We start from the raw sequence: 27,866 nt of genomic DNA on the forward strand, positions 1-27,866 counted from the left end.
TGTAAGAGATAGATCTCACTTGGGCCAGCGCATGAGCCTTATTTAATTATAGTGGATGAATGCCTTGTTGGGCTGCTTAGTAGGCCGCTAGGGCTGAGTCCATCATTTGCCCCTTACTTGGCTCCAAGTTTACTTGGAGGCGATTAGAAGAAATCATGTGTCAGGCGCGATGACGCAAGTCACTTGGACCTTGAGGCGTGAACTGCGGTTAATTGCTCCACCGGACAAACCTGTTGTTTTTCCTCTCCGATAATGTGTATGATATGGTGTGGCCATTTCCGGGAATAGGTCACCATTATGCCCCCAGTAGCTGTGATGCTTCTGGAGTAAACTTTATGTTGGATGTCTCCATAGAGGGCGAGGATGAAGGTGAGGATGAAGAGGTTGCTTTAGACTCGCTTGGCTCTGGTCGCTGAAGATGAGAACAAGGAGAATCGTATGAAATGTTTATGCCCCTACTGATCAGTGCAAGAGTGACTGCTATATGAAATACCAGTTGATCATGCTAGCGATGATCATGTTGTCAAGTATAGAAGCTCAGTGTCTAGTTTTACTGAAGCATGTAACAATAGAAATAGCCCGCGCACATCAAGTAAGCGTTGAATATTTCCCCTAGTGCGAGGGGAGCATCTACAAGAATTGCCCTAAGAACCCGCCCATTATCGAGCGAAGATTACTCCACTCACTCAATCGAGGTAATTTAGACTTGAAGTAAACAAGAATCACTTCACTCGATCAGTCAGCTATTGCTCAACTGGCTCCAAATCATAGTCGCGCAAACATGAATAGTCCACCAGGACCTTGGTGTAACCGAGGTCGAACGCGACAACCTTTAGAAGGAGGTTGTTCGGCTGAGGAAAGCTTTGAGCGACAAACAGGGAAAAAAAAAAGCGGCTGGACTCCTCCAAGAAGTCGAGGGTGAGCCCCTGGAGGAGATCAAGGCATTGAAGCGCGAGCACAGGAGGGAGCTTCATCTCCATGGTGCCAAGATACAAAGGCGGAGGGATCTCTACCCATGAATCAGCTGAAGTTTCCAACAAGCCTCATGCTGATGCTTTAATATGATGTATGTGCCTTTATTTCGATAATCACTTGTAGGAGTTAGTCAAGGATAATATGACTTTCGCATTTTCTCTTTGAACTCTTGAGTGACACACGTCTACTTTTCGAGCAAGTATCCTCTATACTTTTGCTCAACTACTGCTTTTATTGCGAGCTCTTTCCCGTGTGGCTCGCTTTATTTACAAGTACTTGAATCAAGTTTTAAGTTTGAAACGATATTCGCGCGAGGATTATCTCCTCAACCAGCTGCTTGGACAAGGCCAAGTTCTTTATTTATTACTCGAAGCCAGCAATGCTCGTCACTTTTACCCTGTCAATTGCTTCGACGAGACCAAATTATTTGGTTTGACTAGGATGGGTGAAGCTAGTCGCTTTCGCTCAGCCCGTCTCTCGGTCAGGGCCTAGGCATGGAATGTGACTGAAGTGAGTGCTGAATGTTGTATTGATTGATCCCAATATCAGTGAGAGCATTTCAAATGGTAGCATTAATGATGAAGACCCCAGCACATTGAGGGGCCTTCGCATATTGCCCCCAGTGTAGCAGAGCGTTTATAAAATTACCCCCCTCCTTATAAGGGGTCACTTTGACAAAGAGGATTAGGTCCCATACGCTTAGATGCGGGTGAGCACTTCGCTGCTTCAACAGGGAGTATTGCACTACAGAAACATCGCGCTAGAAGACTACGACACTTGATCATGTGAGAATTATTGTACCTTCCTCAGACAATCGCTTGGTCGAGGCCAAGCTATTTAGAGTTGACTTAGAGTGGAACTTATCGCTTTTTCTTAGTAAGTCACTCGGACAAGACCGAGTTATTTAGTTGACTAGGAGGAAGTGAGGCCCGTGGCCTTCACTTTGCTATCCTCTCAATTGAGGACGAGGTATGGAATTCAACTTGAGTGGGTGAAGCTAGTCGCTCCAACCCGGCCAGCCTCCTTGTCAGTGCATAACTATCGAGTTACTTGTCGCTTTCACTTAGCCAATCGCCCCAACAAGGCCAAGTTATTTGGTTTGATTGGAGCAAGCGATGCTTGTCCTTTCGCTCAACTAGTTTTTCGGATGAGACCGAGGTGTTTAATTTGACTGGACCGAGTAGATCTTGTCGCTCCAACTCCACTAGTTTCTCAGACAAGGCTGAGGTATTTAATTTAATTAGAACGAGTGGATTTTGGTGCTCCGACTCAACTAGTTTGTTGGACGAGGAGAGGTATTTAAGGTGACTAGAGGCGAGTGGAGCTTGGCGTTCCAACTCGGCCAGTCCGATGGAATGACTGGAGGCGAGCGGAGGCTAACGCTCTATCTCGGCCAGTCTGATAGAATGACTGGATGCAAGCGGAGGCTCAACTAGTCAGATGGAATGACTGGAGGCGAGCAGAGGCTCAGCCAATGCGATGGAATGACTGGAGGCGAGTGAAGGCTAACGCTCCATCTTGGCCAGTCTGATGGAATGACTGGAGGCGAGCGGAGGTTGATGCTCCATCTCGGCCCATTGCTCGATCAGGCGAGGAAAATTGCACTCGCTCAGCCGAGTGGCGACAGGCTTGATGATAATTCCTTGATGCCAGCCGCAGTCTTCTCAAGCCTGTCGAAATCACATTTCGAGAAAATATAATAGTGGCGCGTAATAAGTGCATCTGTAGTCATTGTTCATTTAATAATTGCACCAAGCAACCAAAAGCACGATTAAAGAGATAAAAGAAGGGGTGCTTATCTGCATGTTAGGGTCTACCGCCCCCATAGTGCGCTCAGTATACCGGTGGTTTATTAAATAGCGACTTGCCGTGGTTGTCGAAGCCTTTTGCTTGACCGTGATGGAACGGCCAATCTGATAGAGAGTAAGCCTTGTTCTGTACTCTCGCTTCAGAGTGAAAGCTTGAGTTTAGCTACTCTAGCCCTTGGCACCTTGGGTGCCTCATGCTTTTGCCCGACTCGGTTTAGTGCTTTAAAAGCTTATAGAATATTTATGAACAAGAACTGAGAGCATAGATAGAGAAAGGCTTAGCTCATGATTTAGAGGAGGTGAAATCCACACACCACTCTTCCCGGCGTATGCACTTCTCCTCTAAGGCATGATATAGCTTATGAATGCACGATGCGTCGACGAAGCTCACATTCCCACGCGACTTCTTTGACATGCTTCAAGCATTGCTGGAACCAGGATCTTTCGGTGCATTTCATCCCACAAGTCACTCCATTTGACACACCTTCTTGGTGTGTGACATGTCTGGCCGGAACCTAATGAAGATGCAGGGCTTGATGGGCGATTGCGGGCTTTGTGCTCTTGCTAGTTGATGGCGACCGATTATGGTGGACCTTTTACATGGCAGATATATAACCAAGAAGACATGAGACCTGACTTTATTTCTTATTCATGGCTTGGCAAGAGAAAGTGGAAAATATAGATAACAAAATATTAAATGATATGAAAAATCAGAGAAATGGAAAAGCTGAGGTTATCTCATCTTCTTCGCAAGAGTGGAGCTGCTATAGAAGCTCTACGCCTGTAGTATTGGTCGTCCCCTTTTCGGCATTCTCGATGCTCCCTGTTTCCCAAAGAACAGAGGAAAAAAATTCTCTCCTCTATGAATAATAGATGCAGATGAGCACCCCTTTCCGTTCGTTTCATCTCACGATGATTGATATGAGACTACGAGAGTGGGCTATATTACATATATTTTGTATGGAGTCCTCCTTTTTACTCAAAATCGCGAGATAAATGGAAATTTATTGTCACAATTGCATCTTGAAACGGGTTTAATTAAGAAGAGAACTTAGCTCTGGAGGAGGGGGCCCTCTTGTGGCTCTTGGCGAGGCATGGTGACAGTGTTGCGAACTAGTCCCTCACAATTCTTTTTCTGTCTGCTCCTTATCTGCTTGCCCTCATTGAGAGTTTTGAGTCGAGTTTCGGGCCTCTCCCTCGCGTGGACTTGACAATCGTCCTTTAACCTTTACCGTTTTGTTTCCCTGGTCCACGTGTCTTTGGCCATGCGCCATGGGGTTTTCTGTTGAGATCCTTCCCTGAGTCGGCGCCCTTCATGCCTCAGTCTTGGATGCCTTATGCTGGTTCTTAGCAATCGTTGCGCTCTGCTGTTCTCTCGCGAGGGTACGTGCCCCCTGGCTGTGCGTAAGGTTCCCACCTGCTTATCAACGAGCCTAGGAATCTGGGCAAACTTCTTGTTGCTAAGCGACATGCAGACCCTAGCACTGTTGCTTGCTGCAGATGCTTCAGATTTTATCGGTCGAAATTTTGGTCATGGCGTTTGCTGCTGCTGTTCCACCCGACCATTCGAATTGCTACTTGTTGCATGCCTCGCTGCTCTTCACACTTGGACCTTTGATCTGGTTCACTAGAGGGAGTACCCAACATGAATTATGACATCAAAGCGTTGGTCATGTATTCCTGGGGATCGGAATTCGTAGTTCTTGCTGCTAGTTTGTGATTCCTATGCCTCCTTGGTTGTACGATCGGCTCCTTCCATGGGTACACAACGTTTCTCAAGAATATTGTGAATATACAATATATAAATGAGCATGAGATACTTATCTCCGTAGGTCCTCAGCAGTTGACATCGATATTGTGCATGTTTCTTACACGGAGGAGTTGCTATTTTGCATACATGCGAAACATGGCTAGCACTTTGCTTTCGTTTCTAGCAGCGGAAGATACACTGAGAGACTCGAGCAAGTCGTTTTGACGGCAAGCTCAGGCCTGTTCCCTCTTACCAAAAGGAATTATATTAAGAGCTTTCCCAACTTCCGCTCTGTTTTCTATTCCTGCCATTCACATATTTCGCGTGGGACACTATCAAAATGAGCAGAGGGGCTGCCAAGTGACGCGGGGCCAGAGGTACAAGGGCTGGGATGCCTAGGGAATCAACGAGAGCCATCACTGTTAGCCCGTCATTAGGCCAGCACATCAGACTTCGTGAGTACAAACGCCTCGTTGTGCCTTCTTTCTCCACATTGTTCAATAGCAAGAACACGTCACACTTCGCACCGCAATATCATGCTTCTCATATTGTGCTGGTCGGCAAAAGCCGCGTCTCGCTAACGATACATTCCATAAGTGACGTATTTTCTCGTGCTATGGACACAGGACCAGTGCATGAGGTTCCCAACCTGTAATCACTTTTCGCTTTGTTGCGCCCGAATAGGTGTTGCATCATGTAGAGCTTCTTGTCTCCTTGCTTAGATGTTGCTCACACAGTGTTGCTCGGTAGCGAGCTTAAGTTCCTTGATGTTCAGCTCACACGCATCGGGATCTCATCAATCCATGCCCCACGTCCCTGCTACTCCCTTGCTCGCTATCTGACAGTTCTCATCAAGTTTCATGGCTGGTGCTTTGCAGACACATCGACGCTTCTCGATAATAGTATAATTATCTCGAAGTTGGCAGGCTCTATCGTTCGTTAGCTTGCAGGTCATTGTACAAATTCACACAACCGTGCCTTCCTCGGTGGTGACAGGTCTTGCAAATCAGAACGCGCACCTGTACTCCACTGTTCGTTTCATGTCGATGCACGTCGCTGTTCACTCGGTAAGCTTCCTCTAACAGGTGCTTGACCTGGAATCACTATGAGATGTATCCTTGTGATATACATGGTTCATATACACATATACATATAATATGCATTGAATCGAAGTCGGCCGAGTGGTTTTTACGCCCTTGGGGCACAAAGACGTAGATCATTTGCCCAGAGCTACTCTTGGCGAAATCACTTTGAGCGAAGGTTAGCTGAGTTGGACTCCGAGCGGGTCCATGGTTCCAATTGTCGCTAGGGACTACCCCGGAAACGACTGATGTTGGATTGGTCCAGCGGTCACTCAGACTACGATTGACGCTTCATGCCAAGCGTGACGGGCGTGGAGCAGCCCGTGCCCCCGACAGGAAACACCTCGATGCCGACTCGATAATTCCACTCGTGGGTCAAAGCCGTTCGCGAATTTTGTCTTTCTGTCCCTCGCCCCCTTCCTCAATAGAGGAAAATCCAGGTCAAAGATAGGTATTCCAGACATATCTTGGGCTTTGGGGTTGTGAAATCAAAACTAGGATTTTCCAACACTTTGCCCAATCAAAATAATCTTACATTCGTATCATTCACACTTATATATATGCAAATATGTATGTGCATCAGTAGATTGCTGGGCGGAAGCAAGAACTTATCTGTCATGAATGATCCTCGACAATAGTTCCGTTCATAGCCTTTTGTATTGTTTCCCACAGATGGCGCCAAATGATGGAGTCCGAACTCGTACCTCAAACCCCAGTTTGTCTTTGCGGTCCTAAGTATTCAATCAATTCTGCTCCTAACCTGCAAACAAAGGAGATCGAGGGTTTTCCTCAATTTCCCCCTCCGCACTTAAGTCAGATTTATGCTTAAGATTGTATAATATTGCTTGGAATTAAATAACATACCTTCTAGGGTTTATATAGGAGGAGTGTGAGGTGATGGAATCCTGAGATATTTGGAATATTTGATGTATTCCACATATATTTGATGTGATATTCCCTAAGATATATTAAGAAAATATATATTATAAGATATAGATATTTTCTCACTTGGGCGGGCGCATGGGCCTTATTTAGTTAGAGTGGACGCATGCCTCGTCAGGCTACTTAGTGGGCCATTAGGGCGGAGTCCATCATTAATCCAACAACTTTTGTGTAAATTTGAGCTCATGGAAATAAGTTTTGCTATACGATGGAATTACATGTGACAAATGCTCAAATTTGCAACTGCATAATTGGTCTAGTCTGTTAACGGATTCATAAATCAGCAAATCAAGTACATATATGAATGAGAGTTTTCTTAAGGTTTTTCACTCATACATGTTCATGAAAACGGGATGAGCACATGATCATAACGGTGCTAAAATGAAAGCTCTTGCTTGAGTTCTAACGATTGTGTATGACTTTTCCAATATCAGCTCTAGAGTGACGGTTTAAACGATTAGCCACCGCTCACTTGTTTGTACTTTGAGGGTTTACACTAAGATAGGGTTTAATCTACGAACAACACTGTTTTATGCATGACCGTTGTGTAATTAATGTATGGAATTGGAAATCTAGTGGGGGAATGTTGATATTACTAAATTGCAAATTCATGGGTCTATACATTAATGGATTACTTGGTTATAACATTCCAAGAATTTTCTTCAATATACATATTTACATATTTTATCTATTATTTATTAAATTAAAAATTTTACATGCATGTACACACATATATGTGTGGGTTGTTTAATTTGATTTTTGTGACAACCTCATATTCCTTATCATTATCAATTAAAATAAATTAATAGTTTCTTAATGTGTACTTATTTGCAAGATAAGCTTTAATTTAACTTTTCATGTGTTGAATTCTCCTTCACCCTTGCCTTTCCACATGTCCAACTCAATTTCATCTTGACCCATTTCCTTTTTTTCCACCGCCATTCTTCTTCAATACCACACGGCCAAATCCAAATCAATTTCATTCATTTCCACCGCCTTCTCTTTCCTTTAAATGACCTGATGAACTCTTCTTTGTCGTTTAAATTTCCACGGCCAAAACCATTAATTACAGAGAGAGAGAGAGGAGCCTTGAGCAACTTAGGGAGAATATTGAGGGAAAAATTTGAGGAAAATTCTATAAAATAGAAAACATTCGGTTTTCGATGTTTAAGGTTTGGGGAACTTGTCAAGGTGAGTAACCTATTCTTAAACTAGTATTTTTATTATCGTTAACATGGTATTTTTAGAATTACATTGTCATGGCCATATCAATATCACGGATTATGCATGTATTTTTATATAATCGATTATGATATTTGAAAATGAAAAGTGAGGTATTGAGTTGGGTAAATGAGATTGATGGGAGTCGGTGAGTCCTGTAGCGCCCTGAGCCAGTCATAAGTCAAGCAGTAGGAAAGGACTGCATGGAGTAGAGAGACTGTCAGTGTGGAGTCGCCATTATGGTTGAGAGCTAGAAAGGGACCCAAGGATGATCTGAGTTATGGAAGTCTCGATGAAAATATTTATAATATTATTAAACCATGCTATGATCCAGCTAGTTTAGGTTGTGGTTACTCACTGGGCGTCAAGCTCACCCCCCAAATATATTCTCAATGTTTTCCAGGTTAAAGTGGCAATGGATCGTAGCATTTTATCGGGATTTTATTTGTCCGATTGAATTTGTAATTTTTTGAATATCCTTCATATATAAGGAAATTCATGTGTAATTATCGAATTCTATCATAATAAAATTTTCAGATTTTACAAATGGTATCAGAGCCTAGGTTTTTCGATCTCCTGAGCCTGTGGGGTATAAATTTATTTTCGATTACTTGAATTTCGGGGACAAAATTCTTTAAAGGTGGGGAGTTTGTAACATCCCGAGAATTTTATTCAATATACATATTTACATATTTTATCTATTATTTATTAAATTAAAAATTTTACATACATGTACACATATATGTGTGGGTCGTTCAATTTGATTTTGTGACAACCTCATATTCTTTATCATTATCAATTAAAATAAATTAATAGTTTCTTAATGTGTACTTATTTGCCAAATAAGTTTTAATTTAACTTTCCATGTGTTGAATTCTCCTTCACCCTTGTCTTTCCACATGTCCAACTCAATTTCATCTTGATCCATTTCCTTTTTTTCCACCGCCATTCTTCTTCAATACCGCACGGCCAAATCCAAATCAATTTCATCCATTTCCACCGCCTTCTCTTCCCTTTAAATGGCCTCATGAACTCTTCTTTGTCATTTAAATTTCCACGGCCAAAACCATAAATTACACACACACACAGAGAGAGAGAGAGAGAGAGGCCTTGAGGAACTTAGGGAGAATATTGAGGGAAACATTTGAGGAAAATTCTATAAAATAGAAAACATTTGGTTTTTGATGTTTAAGGTTCGGGGAACTTTTCAAGGTGAGAAATCTATTCTTAAACTAGTATTTTTATTATTGTTATAATGATATTTTTAAAACTGCATTTTCATGGCCATGTCAATGTTACGGATCATGCATATATTTTTATATAATCGATTATGATATTTGAAAATGAGAAGTGAGGTATTGAGTTGGGTAAAGAGATTGATGTGAGTCGGTGAGTCATGTGGCGTCCTGAGCCAGTCATAAGTCGAGCGGTATGAAAGAGCTATCTGGAGCAGAGAGGCTGCCAGTGTAGAGCCGCCACTAAGGTCGAGGCCTGAAAAGGGGCATAGGGATGATCTAAGTTCTGGAAGTCTCGATGATATTTTTATGATATTATTAAACCGTGCTATGATCCAATTAGTTTATATTGTGGTTACTCACTAGGCGTTAAACTCACCCTCCAAATATATTCTCAGTATTTTTAGGGTTAAAAGTGGCGGTGGATCGTAACATTTTATCGGGATTTTACTCGTCCGATCGAATTTGTAATTTTTTGAATATCCTTTATATGTAAGGAAATTCATGTGTATCATAATAAAATTTTCGGATTTTACATTGGTGTAATTCATTCACACTAGGACAAAATCCAGGCTTTGGTGTAAATGTGATTTGGTATCACGTTTGGAGGAATTGTTCGAACAATCACTATGATGTTCGAACAAATAAGTTTCGGATCACAATCTGAGAGCGGGATTGGCGGTGATTGCTTCAATAACGTCCATAAAAATTCAAATAACCGAAAAGGTCCCCTGTGGGACTGATTTTAACAAAAAGGAGACATCCTAAACGATTACAAACAAAGAATATACATATTGTTGGTGCCCTTGATCATTATAAGTTATAGGCTCCTGTATCAAAAGTTATGATTGACATCATTTGAAATAATTCGAGAAAAATGAGAGAGAATTTTTCAATTCTTCAACTTTGCTAATCGAGAACTCTTGGACTTTGTTGTATCCCGGGAGGATCTCCCTCAAAGCCCATTAGCAACTACATGTGGGAGCGGATAATTCTATTTGGAAAGCATTGATCGTGCCTTGAAGCTTTCCTATCCTTCATATTCATCCGTGTTCATTAAGTTCGTGTTTCATCTTCACCGTATCCGTCCATCTCGGAGCCACATCCCCAACAAATATTAGTATATATGTAGGGTTGTATAACAAATAAGCTATTATGGACCTTGCTCAAAAATTGACGGATAGTTAAGTGAAATTTTCTCAAATGTTTAAAATTTTCATATTTTCATGATTTTTCCCCTAAAGTACTCTTGTTAAAATTAAAAAGGGAAAATGCGTCTTAATTTTGGCAACGAGTTAGTAACCTCGTGTGGTGAATGTGTCTGCCAATGATGGTCCCCAACCCCACCACCAACACCACCCCAACCATCCCCCCCCCCCCCCCCCCCCCCCCCCCCCCCCCCCCCCCCCCCCCCCCCCCCCCCAGATCAAGACTGATCTTAGAAGTCTTATGCTCCCTCCTATCATGACCAAATATTCCAACAGAGTTTCCTTTAAATTCTCTCAATATCCATTATCACATACTATTCATTTAAAAACCTGCTTTCCATAAATTTCTCAATATATATAATCAATCCTGCAAGCTCTCACATATATATATATACATTGTAAGAGAGTCACATCACTAAACCAATTAAACAAAAATTTCGGGCCGTAATATATTCAAATACATTCTATAAAAAAAAATACTTATTAACTACCTAAGGTCTAACTGCAAAAATCCTTCACGCTGATCCCCAATATCCAAAAAGTTCTCATGTGCTGCTTGTCTAGCTCCTAACTCATTTGAAAAATATATGCAGGGAATGAGCTACATCTCAGTGAACACAAAATTCCAGAGTGAAATGAACTATTATTAAGTAAAAATATATTTCTAAATGAACAAAGATAATATTAGCATACCTAAATCCGTCGTTAAATTCACCAACACAGCATGATATACATTATACACAAATAATGACTAAATTGATTTTTAAACAATCAATCATCTTTATAATCATATAGTAATAGTAGAATTAACCATTAACTCGGCACCACCTAACATTCATACATTGACTATATCCAGCTCTAATAAACAATACGACTTTCACAAAACTTCAAACAATCTCAACAATCATCACATCTATAACAATCAGATCAAATAACAATATATAGCACAATCAATCAATATAGCCATAGGGTCGCATTTTTTTACGATAAGTTAAGACGGTATCGTAACCCTACACTTCTCACTCACATCATCCTCAACTCCTAATACCAATATCTCATAAGTGAGGGCCGCCTATTAACCTTTGGTGGTAAGAGTTGACCACTATTTATATTCCGCCAGGTCTAGCGGCCGATCCTGCCCTCATTTCTATTCTGTCGGGTCCAGTAACCGATCTGTTCCCCACTTATATTCTGCCGAGTCCAGCGGCTGATCAAAGCCCTATTTGTATTATACCGAGTCTAGTGGCCGATCATGTCCTATTTGTATTCCGTTGGATCTAGCGGCCGATCGGGCCTCTTTTGTAATCCGCCGGGTCCAAAGGTCCCATGTCTATAATCAACCAAGTCACGTCAACATACACAATCACAATTAGTCCACGAAAACAATATATAGCACAACCAAGTAGCATAACCATAAAGAAACAAGCAATATAAGCAAATTTCAAGTCAAAATGTAACATGAGAGGCAGTATCTCTCAATTCTCTTCATACAACATAGCAAGACCGATTCCTTAATCTCTAACTATCACCATATTATTCTTAAATAATTTATATAACTATAATACATCATTTCACAAGAGAATAGAGTACTCACCGAAAACCTCGAGAAAGATAGCAAACTGAGTCAACCCTTCAGAGTACAAGGATTTAGTCTCCATGATCCTTATTATTTGCAAGTATTAGATTAGATAATAAAAATATAGCACCATCACAAGGACTTCCAATACCTCCCACAATCTTCTTTAGAGCCTATTATATCCAATAAGTCCCAATTTATATATTATATATCATATTCATTATGTCCATTTCTAATCTATATCAAGAACTACTTAAAACAAATCTTCATAATTCCCATTTAAATAAACCTGATTGCTCTTGTCAATTTTAAGGTAAATAAGAGATTCATAGAAGACCAAAAATATATAATTACGGTATAGCAACAGCCAAATAGTAATCCATGCAAAAAATCCGACATCATAAAACTCAAGGCAGCATAGCGTAATCTCCTAGCATTACCTACCCAATATTATTTATAAAAATGATTAATTGCACCGGTGATCCAAAAGGTTTCATGAATGTTTCAAGTTGGTCCAAAATATTTTTTTGGTAACTTGTTGGTACAAAAAGTTTTAAAACTGTTTCAATATAGTACATTCCGTTTATTACCCTTGACGTCGTTAACATTTTGCTTACGTGGCGCGTCCTAAGTACCACTTTTGTTATGTGGAACCAATCATAGTGCGCCACGTCATTTTAGAGAAAATAAAATTTGAAAAAGTCCAATAAAAATACACAAATAATGAAATAAAATAAAAGTAAAAATTTAGAAAAAAATTTAAACTTTTTTAAAAACTTTTAAAAATAATTTTAAAATTTTAAATTAAAATTAAAATTTATTATTATTTTTTAATTTTAAATTAAAAATTATTTAAATAATAAATTAAAAATTATTTTTAAAATTTTTAAAATTTATTTTTAAAATTTTTTTATTTTTTTATTTTTTCTAAATTTTTACTTTTTGTATTTTGTTATTATTTTTTGTATTTTTATTGAACTTTTTCAAATTTTATTTTCTCTTAAATGACGTCACGCATTGTGATTGGTTCTACGTAACAAAAGTGACACATAGGACACACCATGTCAGCAAAATGTTAACGGCGTCAGGGGCAATTGACGGAATATACTACATTGAAACTGTTTTGAAACTTTTTGTATCAACAAGTTACCAAAAAAATATTTTAAACCAACTTGAAACATTCATGAAACCTTTTGGATCACCGGTGTAATTTACCCTTATAAAAATTTATAATAACTTGTCTAAGCTAAAATAGTAATAACTAAAACTTTAGTAACTTAACAACAATATATATATTATTGAATTCACTAACTTTATCTACTTAATACAAATTGAACAACAATCATTATTCTTCAGCTACCTCACCAACTCACATAACTAACTAGCTCCCAACTTCCTCAAATTTCCACCTCAACTAACCGTCATTCTAAAACTCAATTTTTGATCCATTTCATCTAATTTCCCCAAATTCATTAATTCATTCAAATAATAGCTCTCAAGCAAATGAAATGTGTTCTTAATTACTTCACAAACACAACTCTAATTTTTAACTTAATAAACTAACTATAGAATACTGAAGCAACAGCTAGTAGCAAAGGAAAGCCGAATGCCTTAAAGGCCCTAAGACCCTGAACCAACTTTGAACTTTGTCAATCCAATATTTTACCTAATCACGACCTCAATTTATCACAAGAAATACATATAAGCAAAGCAAAGCTTAAACAGTATAAATAACACAATCAATCTCACATACTTAACATGCACTAGCCCAATTAAGTGACACTAACTTCTCCTTGATGTTTCTCCCATCTGTCTAATGTCATCCTACTTCTAATTATTCAGAGACAATTCAGCTAAGTAAAAAGAATTTCCACCAAATTCAAATCTAACCACACATACCTAAGTACATCAATTAATCTTAACTGATTATAAGCTCATACAGTGACCAAATTCATTCTAACCACAAAATAAGGTTGACCCCCAACATATCCAACTCAATCGACATAAGCTAGGAGAAAACTAGGATAATTAACTAAGCAAGCAAGCTGAGCTCCATATTTGCAGTGCTTTAACCATTTCCTGTTTCCCATTCTTCTTCGTTCCTTACTTCTCTCTTATACAATTCTACCTAGAGTTGCAGCAAAAATCACTTTTTCTCACTATCTCTACTTCCCTTCGTCCCGTTTCAGCTATTCCAACCGACAAAACAAAAAGGAAATTCACACTACATACCTGAAATTGGTGGACAATCGAACCAGAGAGCAAAGTCACGCTCTTCCTTGCTATCTCGACACTTCTCCCTCTCCCTCCCTCTCTCGTGCTCTGTTTCTTCCTCCTCTTTTCCCAGCTGAAACAGAGCAAGAATGACAATAAAAGAAAGAGCAATTGAAAGGAAATGGATGGCGGTGGAAGGGGATTGCAAGGGAAAGTGAGGGCCACGTGGTGCCCTTGCTACCCTTTCTTTTTCTTTTTCTTTTTTTTTCCTCTGGCAACGGATATAATATATATATAAGCATATGTATGTATAGATATGCATGTTTAAAAAAAAATGCCGGTTCTTACACCACCCCTCAAGAATGATATTAGAAGTCTTAATTTTGGATATTAATGTTAAGGAGTGGGGGTCTATGAAACCTAACATTTTTATTGCAAATAGCTTACATATACATATACTTACATGCTTTTATATATATATATATATATATATATATATTATTTGCATGTTTCTGGAGCATTAACCAAAAAAAAAAAAGAAAAGGGAAAGGTGGCATGGGCTCCATGTGGTCTTGGGACCAGCCTTTATTTTCCACCGCCATTGCTTTCATTTGTTTCCTTCTTTTTCTTTCTTTGCTCTATTTTTGGGTGGAGGAGACGAACAAGAAAATAGAGAGAGAGAGCTAAAGTGCAAAGTTAGAGGATAATCGAGGGAAACGAAGTAGGGAGAGTCGGGATATAGGAAGGAAACCTAGGAATTGAAGCTCAAACTTGCATTTGCTTAGATAATCAACACGGTTCGGTATGTTCAAGTTGAAATGGTTGTCTTTGTTGTGTCTGTTTATCTTCTTTCTATTTGCCGTTTGGGTTATTTTGCATGTGGTTGATATAGGTTGTTTAATGTTGAATTTCACTTAAGCAACCAGAGGAGTTATGTTCTTAAGATCATCTATGCCTTCTTGAAAGTATATATATATATATAGGCGTATATACATATATACATATATATATATATATATGCATGTACCTTGTTCTCTCAGCTAATTGCAAATTAGAGGTTGGTCAAATAATTTCCAATAGTGCCAACTCAATTTCTGACTTTGGGAAGTGTTTTCGCGTGGAAAGTTTTCTTGTAGGATTAATTGAGGTCTACTTCTTCCATCTTCCTTTGTTGATCATGTTCTATTTGTGAATTGGAATATGTTAGGTTAGAGGTATTATTTAAAATGGAACAAAGTATGGAGAGAAGGGAATGGATAAAAGATTGAGAAGACAACAAGGGAAGAGATTAAATTTATAATCAATGATATGCTTGAGTATGAGATGTTGAGTTTAAATTGATTGAGCTTCTTTTACTTTTAACCTTGCTTTTCTTGGTTGAGTTGAGAAGCCGTTTGTTTTCATGGAGTTCCACTGTTATAATCAATTCGCTTTTTAATTTAATTATTTGTTAATAACCGAAATGCATACTTTTCTCCATTTAATTGCTTAAGCAGAGTGTGGAGGTTAGACATCATTAAGTGGTGATTCTAGAAAGATCCAAAAGTAGGTAGTGATTCAAATTAATGGTATTACGTGATTAAGTTACATGTTGATAGGGGCTGATGGGTAATATATGATAAAATAGAGATGTGATTGATTATGGAAGTATCAATGTCGCTTTTTCCTATCAGGAGGGATACCTACCAGCACCGATATGTATGGTCGTATTATTATGTTGTTCATAATTTAGTTTTATGCTTCAAATGATAGGCAACGAAGACGAACAAAATCATGCACCGGGAAGGCTTGACTCATTGAAATAACTTTGGCAAGTTCTATGAGTACTTTATTCTTTTGTGAAATTATATATATAAATATTATATGAATACAAATTATACGGAGTATTATTAAAGGAAATATTGTGATAATTTGGGAATAAGAATTTGGTATGGACATATGAGGGATGGCATGATTGTAGTTGATCATGCTTGTGTTGTTGGTTGACTATAGCCATGGGACCGCTGGACCCGGCGAATTACAAAATGGGCCTAATCGGCCGTTGGACCCAGCAGAATACAAATGGGGCCTGATCGGCAACTAACTTGACAAAATACAAATATGGTTTTGATAGGCCGCTGGACCCGCGCGAAAAAGAAGTAGGGGCCAGATCGGCCGCTAGACCCCGTCAAAATAGAAATAGGGGCATGATCGGCCGCTAGACTCGGCGAAATATAAATGGTGGTCAACTCTTACAGCCAGAGGTTAATAGGCGGCCCCCATTTATAAGATATGGATATTGGGAGTTGAAAATGATATGAGTGAGATATGCAGGGTCACGATACCGTCCCAACTTGTCGCAAGGAAATGCGACCCTATGACTATATTATTTGATTAGTGTTGTGCATTGTTTGTTCGAATTGATTTAGACGGATATGATGATTGTTGAGCTTGTCGAAATATGTTCTTATACTTGAATACGAGTGGGATGTTAAAGCTTGATTTGTCAACTGATTGTGCAGTGATTTGCTTTGGAACGCTAAATGAATGGATATTTGATCTTTATGTGACATTGGATATTAGAGAAATGGTTGGAAGAATTGTATGTATTTGTTAGTAGAATTTAAATTTAGTTACTTTATTGAATATAATTATTATTATAGTTTGTATATATATACCATTTATGTGTGCGGGTGAGCTGATAGTTGAATTTGATGTGATTGTATTATTTATTTAAATATTTGGTTGTTTGTAATTAAATACTTATTTAATAATAATTCATTTTACTTTAGAATTTTGTACTCACCGAGATGTAATTTATAGCCCCTGCATATAAGTTTTTCAGATGAGTTAGGAACTAGACTAGCAGCACAGGAGAACTTTTTGGACATCAGGGATCAGCGTTAAGAATTTTTGTAGTTAGACCCACTCATAGTATAAGTAGTAAGTTCATGTAGAATGTTATAAATATGTTACGACCTGAAATTTTTGTTTAGGTAGTTTACTGATGTGGGTGAGAGAAAGTCAACTCCTGAGATGTATATACATATCAGAGCTTGCTAGGTTTAATATATATATATTTCAGAGTTTATGGAAAGTAGGTTTTTTTATGAATAGTTGATGTGGTAATAGATATCGTGGAAATTTATGGGAAATTCTGCTAAAATTTCGAGCCATAACTGAGTTTCACCAACAGTGAATACCCTCGCACTAGATAGCTAAAGGTCTGTTAGTGAGTCGAATGTAGTGCCTATAATTGTTTCTTTTTTCTTTTTCTTTTTATGTAATTTTCTAAAATTTTAGAGAAAATTATAGCGATAAGACCTAAATAGACAAACTGTGATGCATTGAGAATGAAATTGAAATAGCAACTAGGAATTGAGGATAAAAAGAACACATTTTCTATCAAGTCTCAAATCATGTGTCATTGCTGTCAAGTAGCTAACTATTTGTGGAGACTAATCCCATTTAACATTAGCCTGGCACTAATTACCAGGTACTTTTAGTCGGTTTCAAACCCTTCAATGCAAGTATAGTCCAGCCACTTGAAGAGTTCAATATGTTATTGAGCCATACGCTCATTGTTGAAATTGTTTATAAAACTAAAAATATAATATATTATAATAATGCCAAGGGCAAACATAAAAATAAAAAACTTTGTAGTATTTAAGTAAATAAGCAATTAAGAATATAAAAAGTTCACTTATTAATTAAACAATTAACTTAAGCATGTTCAATAAATTAAAGACTTAAAAGTTAGTTAAGTTGTACTAACGTTGGTGGGTTTAAGTGGTTCGGCACTTGTTTCGCTTAAGCAATGTCTCGGGTTCGAGTCCTCGTGAATGTAGAAAATTCATTATGGGAGAGTTTTTATCATTTAGTGGGCCAACTCGGCTCGATTGGATTAGTCGGGCTCCAATTGGGCTTCCAAATACCAGGGTTCACATCGAAAAAATGTTAGTTAAGTTGTTACAAATGAGTTAAAGAAAGAAAAAATAAAATGGAAAGATATGGATGAGAAGATCTATCGTGAGAAAATATTTAAAGACACTAATAAGTTAAAAATGACTTTTTTTAATGCCAATTTGCATTATTTACTTGTTAAGTGGTTTTTTATTGAATGATTAAACATAATTAGACCTTCATTTTTCCTCTCTCTTCCTTTAATTTGTTTTTCCACTAATTTTTAACTAACTCTTAAGCACTTATTTAATTAAGTTGTTATCCAACACAAACTTAATTTAAGTTGAATCAAAGTTGAATCTATGTGGCGATCCACAAGTTCCGTGTCGAGGCCACTGATTGGGCTCACCTGTCATACCTAGGACTTTTACGTGATTAATAGCCGTTAAATGACCACTTGTTTCTATATCTATCATTATTCCACTAATTTTTAACTAACTCTTAAGCACTTATTTAATTAAGTTGTTATCCAACACAAACTTAATTTAAGTTGAATCTATGTGGCGGTCCGCAGGTTCCGTGTCGAGGCCACTAATTGGGCTCACCTATCATACCTAGGACTTTTACGTGATTAATGACCGTTAAATGACCACTTGTTTCTATATCTATCATTATTCAATGATTTAATGGCCTTTAAATGTTTGAGTGTTTGGAGATATAAGAAAGAGGGACTGTCATTTTGGTCCCTGAAAGATTTGTCATTCAACAGTTTAGTCTTTCAAATAATTTTAAACCAATTTATCCCTCGATGTCTATTTTGTCCACTAATAAAATAGTCCGGCCTTCAATTACAAGATATATTTAGCAATTTATCCCAGGTTTGATACTTAGATGGGAGTGGGATTACCCACACCCTTTTGTTAGATATATTTTGGATATCCATTTCATTATATTAAGTCCATACCCCCCTTGTAACCGAATAAAATAGTCCAGCCGTCAATTGTTAGGATGGGAATTTTATGTGAAAACTGACATGGAGTTAACGCTGGAAAAAGAACCATTTTTTAAGACCAAAGCACAAAATTATATCGTTTTCTCACGAGTTAATATCATCAATTTAGTCCTCAAAGAATTTATCACCCACCACTTTAGTCCCCAAAAAAACATTTTCGCAACCACAACTTCCTAGATGGTCATTTCATCAGAGAAAATAGTCTATCGTCAATGGTGGTTACGGAAACTTTGACATGGCACGAAACATTTTTAACTTAATCCATACGCAATTTTAAAAAGTAAAAAATAAAAGATAGAAACAACTGATTTAGGCCTTCTTTTTGGTGTATACTCAGGTATCTGGAAGCTTATTGGTCCCGACTAATCCAGTTCGAGCCGAGTCGGTCCACTAAGAGGTAAAACTCTGCCAGCGTAGATTTTTTCCATCTACAAGACTCAAATCCGAGACCTCGATGAAGGGAAACTACTTGTTTTAGACATCTTTGATTTAGGCATCTTTATTTAACCTTCTTTCAAAAATTTAAAAAAAAATAAGTTTTTTTTTTGGTTGAGAGAGGGGCAACTTGAGTGGGGACCTGTGACCTCCCGTACAAGTGAAGTCACCGGCGGCGTCAACAGGAATCGATTTCATACCCCTCCTACTCAAGCCAAGTCTACCTCCGTTCCGCACGTGCAATAGTTTGATTTCTTGGAAAAAAATTTAGAGGATATTAAATTAAATCGCTTAAATCATGTTGCTTTTTGTTATCATTTTATTTTTAAAATTTTATAATTTTTAATAGATAGATAGTTTGACCTGATAAATCTGGTTGCACCATTCTCAATGTCCCACACAATGAATATTTTGCTTGATGAACCAAACCAGCATGGATGGATTAAGGGGGAATTGTCCACTTGGACTCGAGAAAAATAACAAAATTTCAATTAGAATGTGTCAAAATTTATCAATTTTTCAATGAAATTATTTTATTTCATTCTCTTTTACTTTAAGATATAAAGTTCTTTTGAACTACCAACAAAAGTGTTGGTTGAGTGATAAGCAACTCCCCCCGTAAGGAGGAGAACACAAGTTCGAATTCTGGGAAGCGCACTTGTTGGAAGGGAAAATAATCTTTAATGCTCAATCTCCCGACTGAATTAGTCAGATCCCATTGGGATCTGGATACCAGTTTACACACCGAAAAAAAGTTCTTTTGAACTTCACCTCTGTTGGACAAAATTCATAGATCCATTCCCTGCAAACCAGGTATATGATCGTATGCAAGACACTCTTATTGCTTCGGGGATATACCTAATATGAACATGTTGGAGTAGACTTCCGAGTAATAAAGAATAAAATAGACAATAAAAATAAGATCTCATGCAGATACGAAATATACTACGTGGGATGACCACTTTGGCTGCGCATCTAAATAAAAAAAAAAACTATGAAAGTTGACAACATCCGAAAGAATTACAATCTTCAAATACATATCCCTCCTGAATTTTCATGAATATAAGATATTACAAATTCGATCCTAATAATAGAAATTTCAAACCTGATCTGCATTTTCCACTTCACACTGTCATTCCAACCGAAAGGAATGAGAAGACAAACAAGCGGAATTCTGCTATGCTAAGTTACAGCGTAGGTCAATAAATATGTTATCGTAGTCAAAACAGAAGGGTTCACTTAGGGTCGATAGAGAAGACGCTATTAAGCGAGAATTCCGCGTACGGACCATTCTACCAATACAAACAGTCAAATTAACTTTTAGACGGGTGTTGAACTTATTATTCACGACTCTCAGAGGCAAGGTTGTCAGAATCGCGATTCTACCTAGAATCGGTCGAGGGTCGTAGAATCATGAATCGTAAGATTCTACCTGTAATTAAAAAAATAACAATATACATATATGTAACATACTTTTCTGAGCAAAAAAAATTAATTCTTGTTCATTCAAATAAAAACACAAACCAACAAATCAACAATAAGTTATAAAAACACAAAATACCGTTACAAATTATCGAAATTCAAGGTTCAAAATCCAAATCATAACTCAATATCCCGAAATAAAAAGTTAACAACATATATCATAACTCATAACATAAAATGAAAAAGCATATCAAATCTCATCCAAATCGTCATAATCACCTACGTCATCATCATACAAATTATCAAACTCATTTTCTTCAGGAAGCTCCAAGTCATCAACCGTGCCATGCTCTTGTGTGCGCATATTCTCTGCATCTGCATCGCCAATTTGATTATCTTCACTCTCTTTATCACCGTCATTCCCACGACCAAGAGAACGCAAGTTAAAATTATGGCTTAAAGCTGCGGTATTCTCTGTCTCCTCTTCGACAATCCATTCATCATCGGAAGAAATGTCATCCACTTGAAGATCAACTTGCTTCCTGATCTTCTTATCTTTTAACTTCAAATTGTACATCACAAATACTAAATCATTCATCTTCTTTTGATGCAACCGATTTCTTCTCTTTGTGTGTACCTAAGTAAAACAAAACAGTTAGTAGATATATTAAAATGAATTCTAATAAGGTATCACATGGTAAAAAAAAATCCATAAAATACCATTTCAAAAGCACTCCAATTACGCTCACATCCCGAAGAGCTGCAGGTCAAACTTAATATCCTTATACTAAATCTTTGCAACTTTGGGGTATCGGCACCATATGACTCCCACCAATCTGCCGGTGTCTTCTTGAACCTCATAGACTTTGCAGATGAAAATCCAAAGAGCCCTCTTTCATGTTTGAATTCCTCCAGCTGCAAATCAACCTTATCCCTCTCTTCATCATCTAACATCCGATCCATAACCTTATATAATCCATGCATAACTTCTCTATCAGCTCTAAATTCAGAAGAGAAATGCAACTGGGGGTTCAGGTAATAAGCAGCAGCATGTAGAGGCCTATGAAGTTGAACCTCCCATCTCTCATCAATAACTTTCCAAACAGGATCATAGCTAAAAGCATGAAACGGGCCATTATTAGATACTTATAAATTTCAAATAATAATGAATAAGTAAGAAAATACTAAGCATATAGCAACTTATAAATAATTTTACCTTTTCCGATCATCTTTGAAGTTTGCTTTGATCTTCTGCTTAGCTTTCTCCATCTCATTATAAATAAAGCCCATCGCAGGCTTTTCATCCGAATCCACCATGCGGAGCACCTTAATGAGAGGATATGCGGCCTTCAAACATGTATTAACATTACTCCAAAATCTGTTATCCATAACAGCACGTTCCGCATACTTTCCACCTTCTAACTTTGCAAATCGACTCCCTTTCCATTGTTTGGATGCAAACATAGTCCTTAGAGCATTTCTATTATCGAAGAGGCATCCCAAAGTCAGATAAGCAGTAGCAAAGCGAGTCACAGTCGGTCTAATCAAATCTGTACCCTTTGTGAAATGCTTCAGCATCGTGATAATGAGTGTTCTCGAGTAAATGAAGGTTGTGATCTTCCTACCCTTCATTATCGTCAGCTCATGTACCTTAATTTTCTTCTCCAAATCCTCCAGCATAAGATCTATGCAATGAGCTGCACAAGGAGTCCAAAATAACTTCTTCCGTTTCTCCATTAACATCTCACCTGCCGCCTTATAATTGGCAGCATTATCTGTGACAATTTGAACTACATTCTCTTCCCCAACTTGCTCTACTATATCATCTATCATTTCGAACACTTTATCTCTAGTCTTAGAGATGTCTGATGTGTCAATAGAAGTCAAAAAAATTGTACCCTTGGGGCTATTCACTAGGAAATTACATATAGACCTTCTCTTCTTATCAGTCCATCCATCTGACATAATGGAACACCCCGACTTCCTCCACATAGCTTTATGCTCCTCAAGCAATGACATAGTATTATCAACTTCTTTTCTCAAATATTTATCTCTAAGCTCGTGATAAGATGGCGGTTTCAATCCAATGCCATACTTCCCAATCAATTGACACATCTTCTCAAACTCAAGATTCTTCACACAATTAAATGGAATTGCACTTGTATAGAAAAAACGAGCAATCTGCATACACACATCCTCTCTTAAATCCTTTTTCATCATCTGATTAATTGTTGGTTGTCCTTGCTTGCTTTGAATGCTCAAACTTTTCTTCTTAAACAAAGTAGAGATTTCAGTTGTTTCCTTTCCCTTTCTCTTTGTACCAACTCCTACATTTTCATCATCATTATCAATGTCTACAACATCATCATTTTCCAACCCACAACTACTAGCTTGTTTCTTCTTCATTGAAATATCCTCCAAATGCATACAAATCGCGAGCATATTATTCTTAACATCATCAGGAACAGCAATACAAGGTGACACATTAATCTTGGTACATCCCAAGTGATGCTTCAATCTATAAGGACCCCCAGAAACTATCTTATTACAGTATTTGCATTTAATCTTTAGTCTTTCTCCTGGAACTTCATAACCGTGTGCCCATGCCGGATCATCTCTAACTCCAGTTGCATTTTTTCTAGATTTGGCAACTACCCCAGTATTACTAGCCGATGCACTCCCAGATCCACTTGCAGAAGCCATATCTGTTCAACCCAAACTCAACAATCACTCACTTAACAATTCTAACAGAAACATGGCTTAACTGATCAACTCAGTCCAGAACGACTCATTCTAGAATGAAGACTAATAGCAGCAAAAATTTTGTTACAGAAAAAGGGAAAGAGTTAGGGAAAAGGTACCTGGGTAGTAGCCCTTTGGCTATATAAGCAACTCCTATTTTCTTGGAAGGAGAATCAATTAAGACAGTGGCCTGAGATAGTGCAAAAATTTGGATTAATAAAAGTGATTAGATAAGAGCTGTGGTTATTAAGAAACGAGCTGTGGCTATTGAAAACGAGCTGTGGCTATTAAATCTATGAACAGGACAATCACCTTCAATGCCAGTAAATTGACTAACTGAGTATTTGAATTGCTTATAAATTTACTACTCATCGATCCCGTCAAATGTGCAACTATCGATCGTGCCATCAACCAAGCATTCACTCAGTAACAGAACGAGCCACAGCTGTGGCCATAAACCAAGCATTCACCATTACCAAGCAACAGAACGAGCCATAGCTATGGCCATCAACCAAGCATTCACCATTACCAAGCAACAGAACGAGGGAAGAAAACATCAAAAAAGGAAGCAGCAGCAGGACGAGCAAAAAAAGAAAAAAGAAAAAAAGGAAGATCAAACACGTCCTTCCCTTCACTAGATTACGTACCCTGACACCAGGGACTTAAGCTACGTAACTATAATGGATAGATACACTTTATATACTTTTTTTAAAATATATATATATATATATATATATATATTTTCCTTTTGTTGAGGAAAGCCGTCCTCCCATGGCATACATGGAGGAGGAATCTGGAGACTTGCTTTAGAATTAAAGCTTTGGTGTCACCGTGATGTGAGGTTGGGATGTGAACACACTCAAAACAGATGATCCGACCCCTGTTCTTCAGTGATTGGGTTAATTGCACAACAGATTCGCACTCAGTCTATTGCCAATATCTGATATTAAACCCAGACCCCTGTTCTCAAGCTACATCAAGTTCAAACTCGACGATAAGTATTAAGTACTCGATGCTTTTCATACCTGGAAAATGCAGAGGAACTGAGGAAATAATCGCAACTGCAATCGAAGCTTGGACAAGCTAGCTTCTCGAAAAAAGAAGGCGGTGGACCGTCAATCGAAGCAAGTAGGTGGATCGAACTATCGAAGATTTCGTCGAAGATTTGAGGCAATGTTCGAAGGTCGAATTGGAAGGACCGAAGGAGACGATCTCTGTAAGGAGCTTCCGTGGAGAAATTAGGGTTTCATCTGATAGGAAAGGAGGAAGAAGGGCGGGTGGGAGATGGGTTTCGGGTTTGGGCTTTCGGGTCCAGGCTTCGGCCCGCTTATTGGGCCCGGGCTTGGGCCGAATCTGGCCTGAACGTAGAATCGCAGAATCGGCCCGATTCTGCGATTCTATGATTCAACGCGCGATTCGGTTCCGATTCTACGTCCCCGACTCACCTAGCTGAATCAGAATCGATGATCCTCCTTGAATCGTAGAATCGTACGATTCTACGATTCGAATCGCGATTCTGACAACCATGCTCAGAGGTCAATAGAGAATGCTATTACGCGAGAATTCCACGTAATGGTCACGACTCTCAGAGGTCACTCTTGTTTGAATCAAAGTTCTGATCGTCTGAACTGATGTTCCTCTTTCATTTTCTCATTATGTCATCTTTCTGCAGGAAAGGAAAATCAATCTGCCCCTTTGTTTGGTCGAGACATGTCGACGTGTGCCAAAGACAGAGTTTACGGCCCTTTCTTTGCCAGTTTTCTGTTACTCTTGTTATTTCTTCTTCGATTTCAATGTCTATATTTAACTCTTTTATTTATTCTTTAATCCTTATGGGCTAATTTCATATACTAGGATTATGATTAAATCCACATGTAATTAATTTGTTTATTTTCTCTTGATCTAATGAGTTTTTGATCCTATTCATTTATTCTATCTGATACTTAATACTTGCAATTGTCTAATCAACAGTTATTATGATATGTTAGTCTAACTGAACTTGGGAATGGGATTTTAGATTTAGAACAAGGATAGAGTAGCCTAAGTTCAATATTGAGGAATTGAGTTGATTAGTGGGTACGATAGGAATATACTTACATACCTTAGGTAGCCAATTCAAGTTAGAACTTAATGAGTTTAGCTTAATTACAATTCTGGTAGGAATATCGGGAATTGGTTGAGTTAGATATTTTTCCTAAGTAATTCAGAAGATACTTAGGAAATACTTTTGAAATTTAGGTTAATAGATTGGGTCTTAATCGAATTAGGAAAGAGGGAGTAGATTGAATTAGTGAAGTATAGGGGAAATTGTAATTCTAGTTCGTCTCACCAATTGATTTTTTCAATTATCTTTAATTTGCTTTATATTTTAAAAATTGATTTTAATTTGCTTAACCTCAATTAAGTTGTGATAATTTCAAGCATAAGTAGAATTCTAGGTCAAGTCCTTGTGGGAACGAAACTGTACTCACTTTATATTACTTATTACAGCCTGTATACTTGTGAGATTATAAAACCGTCAAACAAAATTTTAGCGCCGTTGCCAGGGACTTGTTTTCTAAAATTTCTACTATTTTTGATACTAAGCAACTTAATTTTCGATCAAGCTTTAGTTTATATTTTCGACCATAATCTAGTCTTCTTTCTTGAATTTTTGTAGGTACACTTACAATAGTGATGAGCCGTCAATGGAAAGCATGATTTGAATATATATAGCCGAGGGTGATACGGACTGGTGGAACCCACCAAGCTTCTCGTGGCAAGAAAAACATGCAACATGGCCGAATTCGTATGTATTTGAATCGCAACAATGGCTCCCGATACAAGACAAAAAGCCAAGTACCGAGGAGGAACGTTTCATGTTAACCTATGGTCCCAGTTGGATCTCTTCGATACACGCTTACAGTCACAGGTGGCTCTATCAGAAGAAATCCATTGATGTGTTGTTGAATGGCACCGATTTAAATTTGATGAGGTTATCAAAGAAGTCACAATGAGCAAGACTTGGTGCAAACAACAATTTGAGGAACACAAGACCACAAGTGTCAGCACCGTTGAACTCGAGGATGATACCACATCAACGGAGAAAGAAGATCAAGAAGGACCTGATATCATGCCATCTGATGGTGCAAGCAATCTCAAATATCCACTTGAGAATTCATTGCTTTCCGAAAGAAAATTTGATGACGTGGATTTTCTTGGAGTCTTGAAGTGGCTAGAGCCTACACCATCTTTGCCAGGAGCGATAAATAGAGATGCACTTCCAATTTTCTTTCAATTACTGAAATTGATCCAAAATTTTGTGCCTCTACCAAGAAATAAAAAATTTTGATTGGGCTGATTTGCATGGATTATTACTGCTGGCACTCTATCAAGAATTGAAAGAAAGGATTCGAAGACTAGGGAACGAGTTAAAGTGGCAATCGAGGAAACGACGGTTGAAGTGTGCAGCTCCTGATCTAGGAGGAGAATGTTGGCTGTCTAAGGAGTTGAAGGAGTCAAGTGAGTCAGTTGAGTCATGTCCCAGTCTATAGGCATTAATTGACAATTGGTCTATCTAGCTATTTTTCTGGTCAAGTATGGTTTGCTCTGTTTTGCTATGCTTGTGGTCAAGTTAGTTTCTTTTCGTGCCATGAAAAGTTGAGTTTAGTTCAGCTGAGTCATTTATAAATTTTGCAGAGTTCACGTTAATGAAAGTATCTTTTTAGCTCAGCTTTGTGTACATACTTGCTACTCAAAACAACAGTTCTTCTTTCTTTTTTCTCTGATGTCAATCTTTCTGCTAGAAAGGCAAATCAAAGCTCTCCTTTGTTCGACCAAGACAGTTCCACATGCGCCAAAGAGTTATGGCCTCTTGATGGAAAATTTCAACAAATATTTGCTTAAGAAATTGTGATGAATTAGATAAGAACAAATTCGAGCTCCTTCTGATCATGAGTTCCAAGACTAAGGCACATAATTCTGGTGTTTGAAAGAAGGACCTTTTGATCAACTCAGAGATTATCTTGATTGACTAGTAGCATTTGTTGAGTTTCATATCAGTATCAATTCGAATTTGGTAATTGACACACTTATTGTAGCTAAACTAGCAATATGCAATGGAAATTATTTTTAATAAACCCTCGACATGATTCAGTCTATGGCAATTGCTAACATTTTGGATGGGCAAGTATCTAATGGTTTCCTGTCGAAAATGACCAGTTAATTCAGCATGGTTCAAGAGATAATGACCTCTCAATTTTGAACTTCTAGAGATATAAAAGAGCTGAGAAAACGATATTTTTGGTTTTATAAGTTTAGCGTGCGGTCAATTTTAATCCTCTAGGTTTTAAAAGTGCCAAATTAGTCCTATACATTTGCTTC

The 27,866-nt window shown here is 38.0% G+C and overlaps 1 protein-coding gene and 1 long non-coding RNA gene across 4 annotated transcripts; both read right to left on the reverse strand.

The window, feature by feature from the left end:
- Positions 1-10,555: 10,555 nt before the first annotated feature.
- On the reverse strand, positions 10,556-14,231 carry LOC116203194. Of its 3 annotated transcripts, none has more exons than XR_004156223.1 (2): positions 14,030-14,231; positions 10,556-11,883 (listed from the first exon to the last, which is right to left on the reverse strand). It is a non-coding gene; the product is annotated as an uncharacterized LOC116203194 (long non-coding RNA). The 3 variants fall into 3 exon arrangements; XR_004156224.1 differs by having other exon boundaries at positions 10,556-11,551; positions 14,030-14,217; XR_004156225.1 differs by having other exon boundaries at positions 10,556-10,788; positions 14,030-14,205.
- Positions 14,232-21,012: 6,781 nt separating this feature from the next.
- LOC116204300 lies at positions 21,013-23,465 on the reverse strand. The gene is made up of 3 exons (XM_031536393.1): positions 21,979-23,465; positions 21,483-21,876; positions 21,013-21,399 (listed from the first exon to the last, which is right to left on the reverse strand). Exons 1-3 carry the CDS (start codon positions 23,463-23,465, stop codon positions 21,013-21,015), a joined length of 2,268 nt encoding a protein of 755 aa, XP_031392253.1.
- Positions 23,466-27,866: the final 4,401 nt, after the last annotated feature.

Source organism: Punica granatum, chromosome 4 (assembly GCF_007655135.1).
Source record: "Punica granatum isolate Tunisia-2019 chromosome 4, ASM765513v2, whole genome shotgun sequence".
Lineage (NCBI taxonomy): Eukaryota > Viridiplantae > Streptophyta > Magnoliopsida > Myrtales > Lythraceae > Punica > Punica granatum.

Excerpts from the sequence above, each read along its gene's own strand:
- LOC116204300 (XM_031536393.1), bottom strand. The coding sequence starts at position 23,465 with ATGGCTTCTGCAAGTGGATCTGGGAGTGCATCGGCTAGTAATACTGGG. Across the intron at positions 21,877-21,978 it reads TTCAAAGATGATCGGAAAAG|CTATGATCCTGTTTGGAAAG; the intron begins GTAAAATTATTT and ends TCATGCTTTTAG. Across the intron at positions 21,400-21,482 it reads ATTGGAGTGCTTTTGAAATG|GTACACACAAAGAGAAGAAA; the intron begins GTATTTTATGGA and ends TGTTTTACTTAG.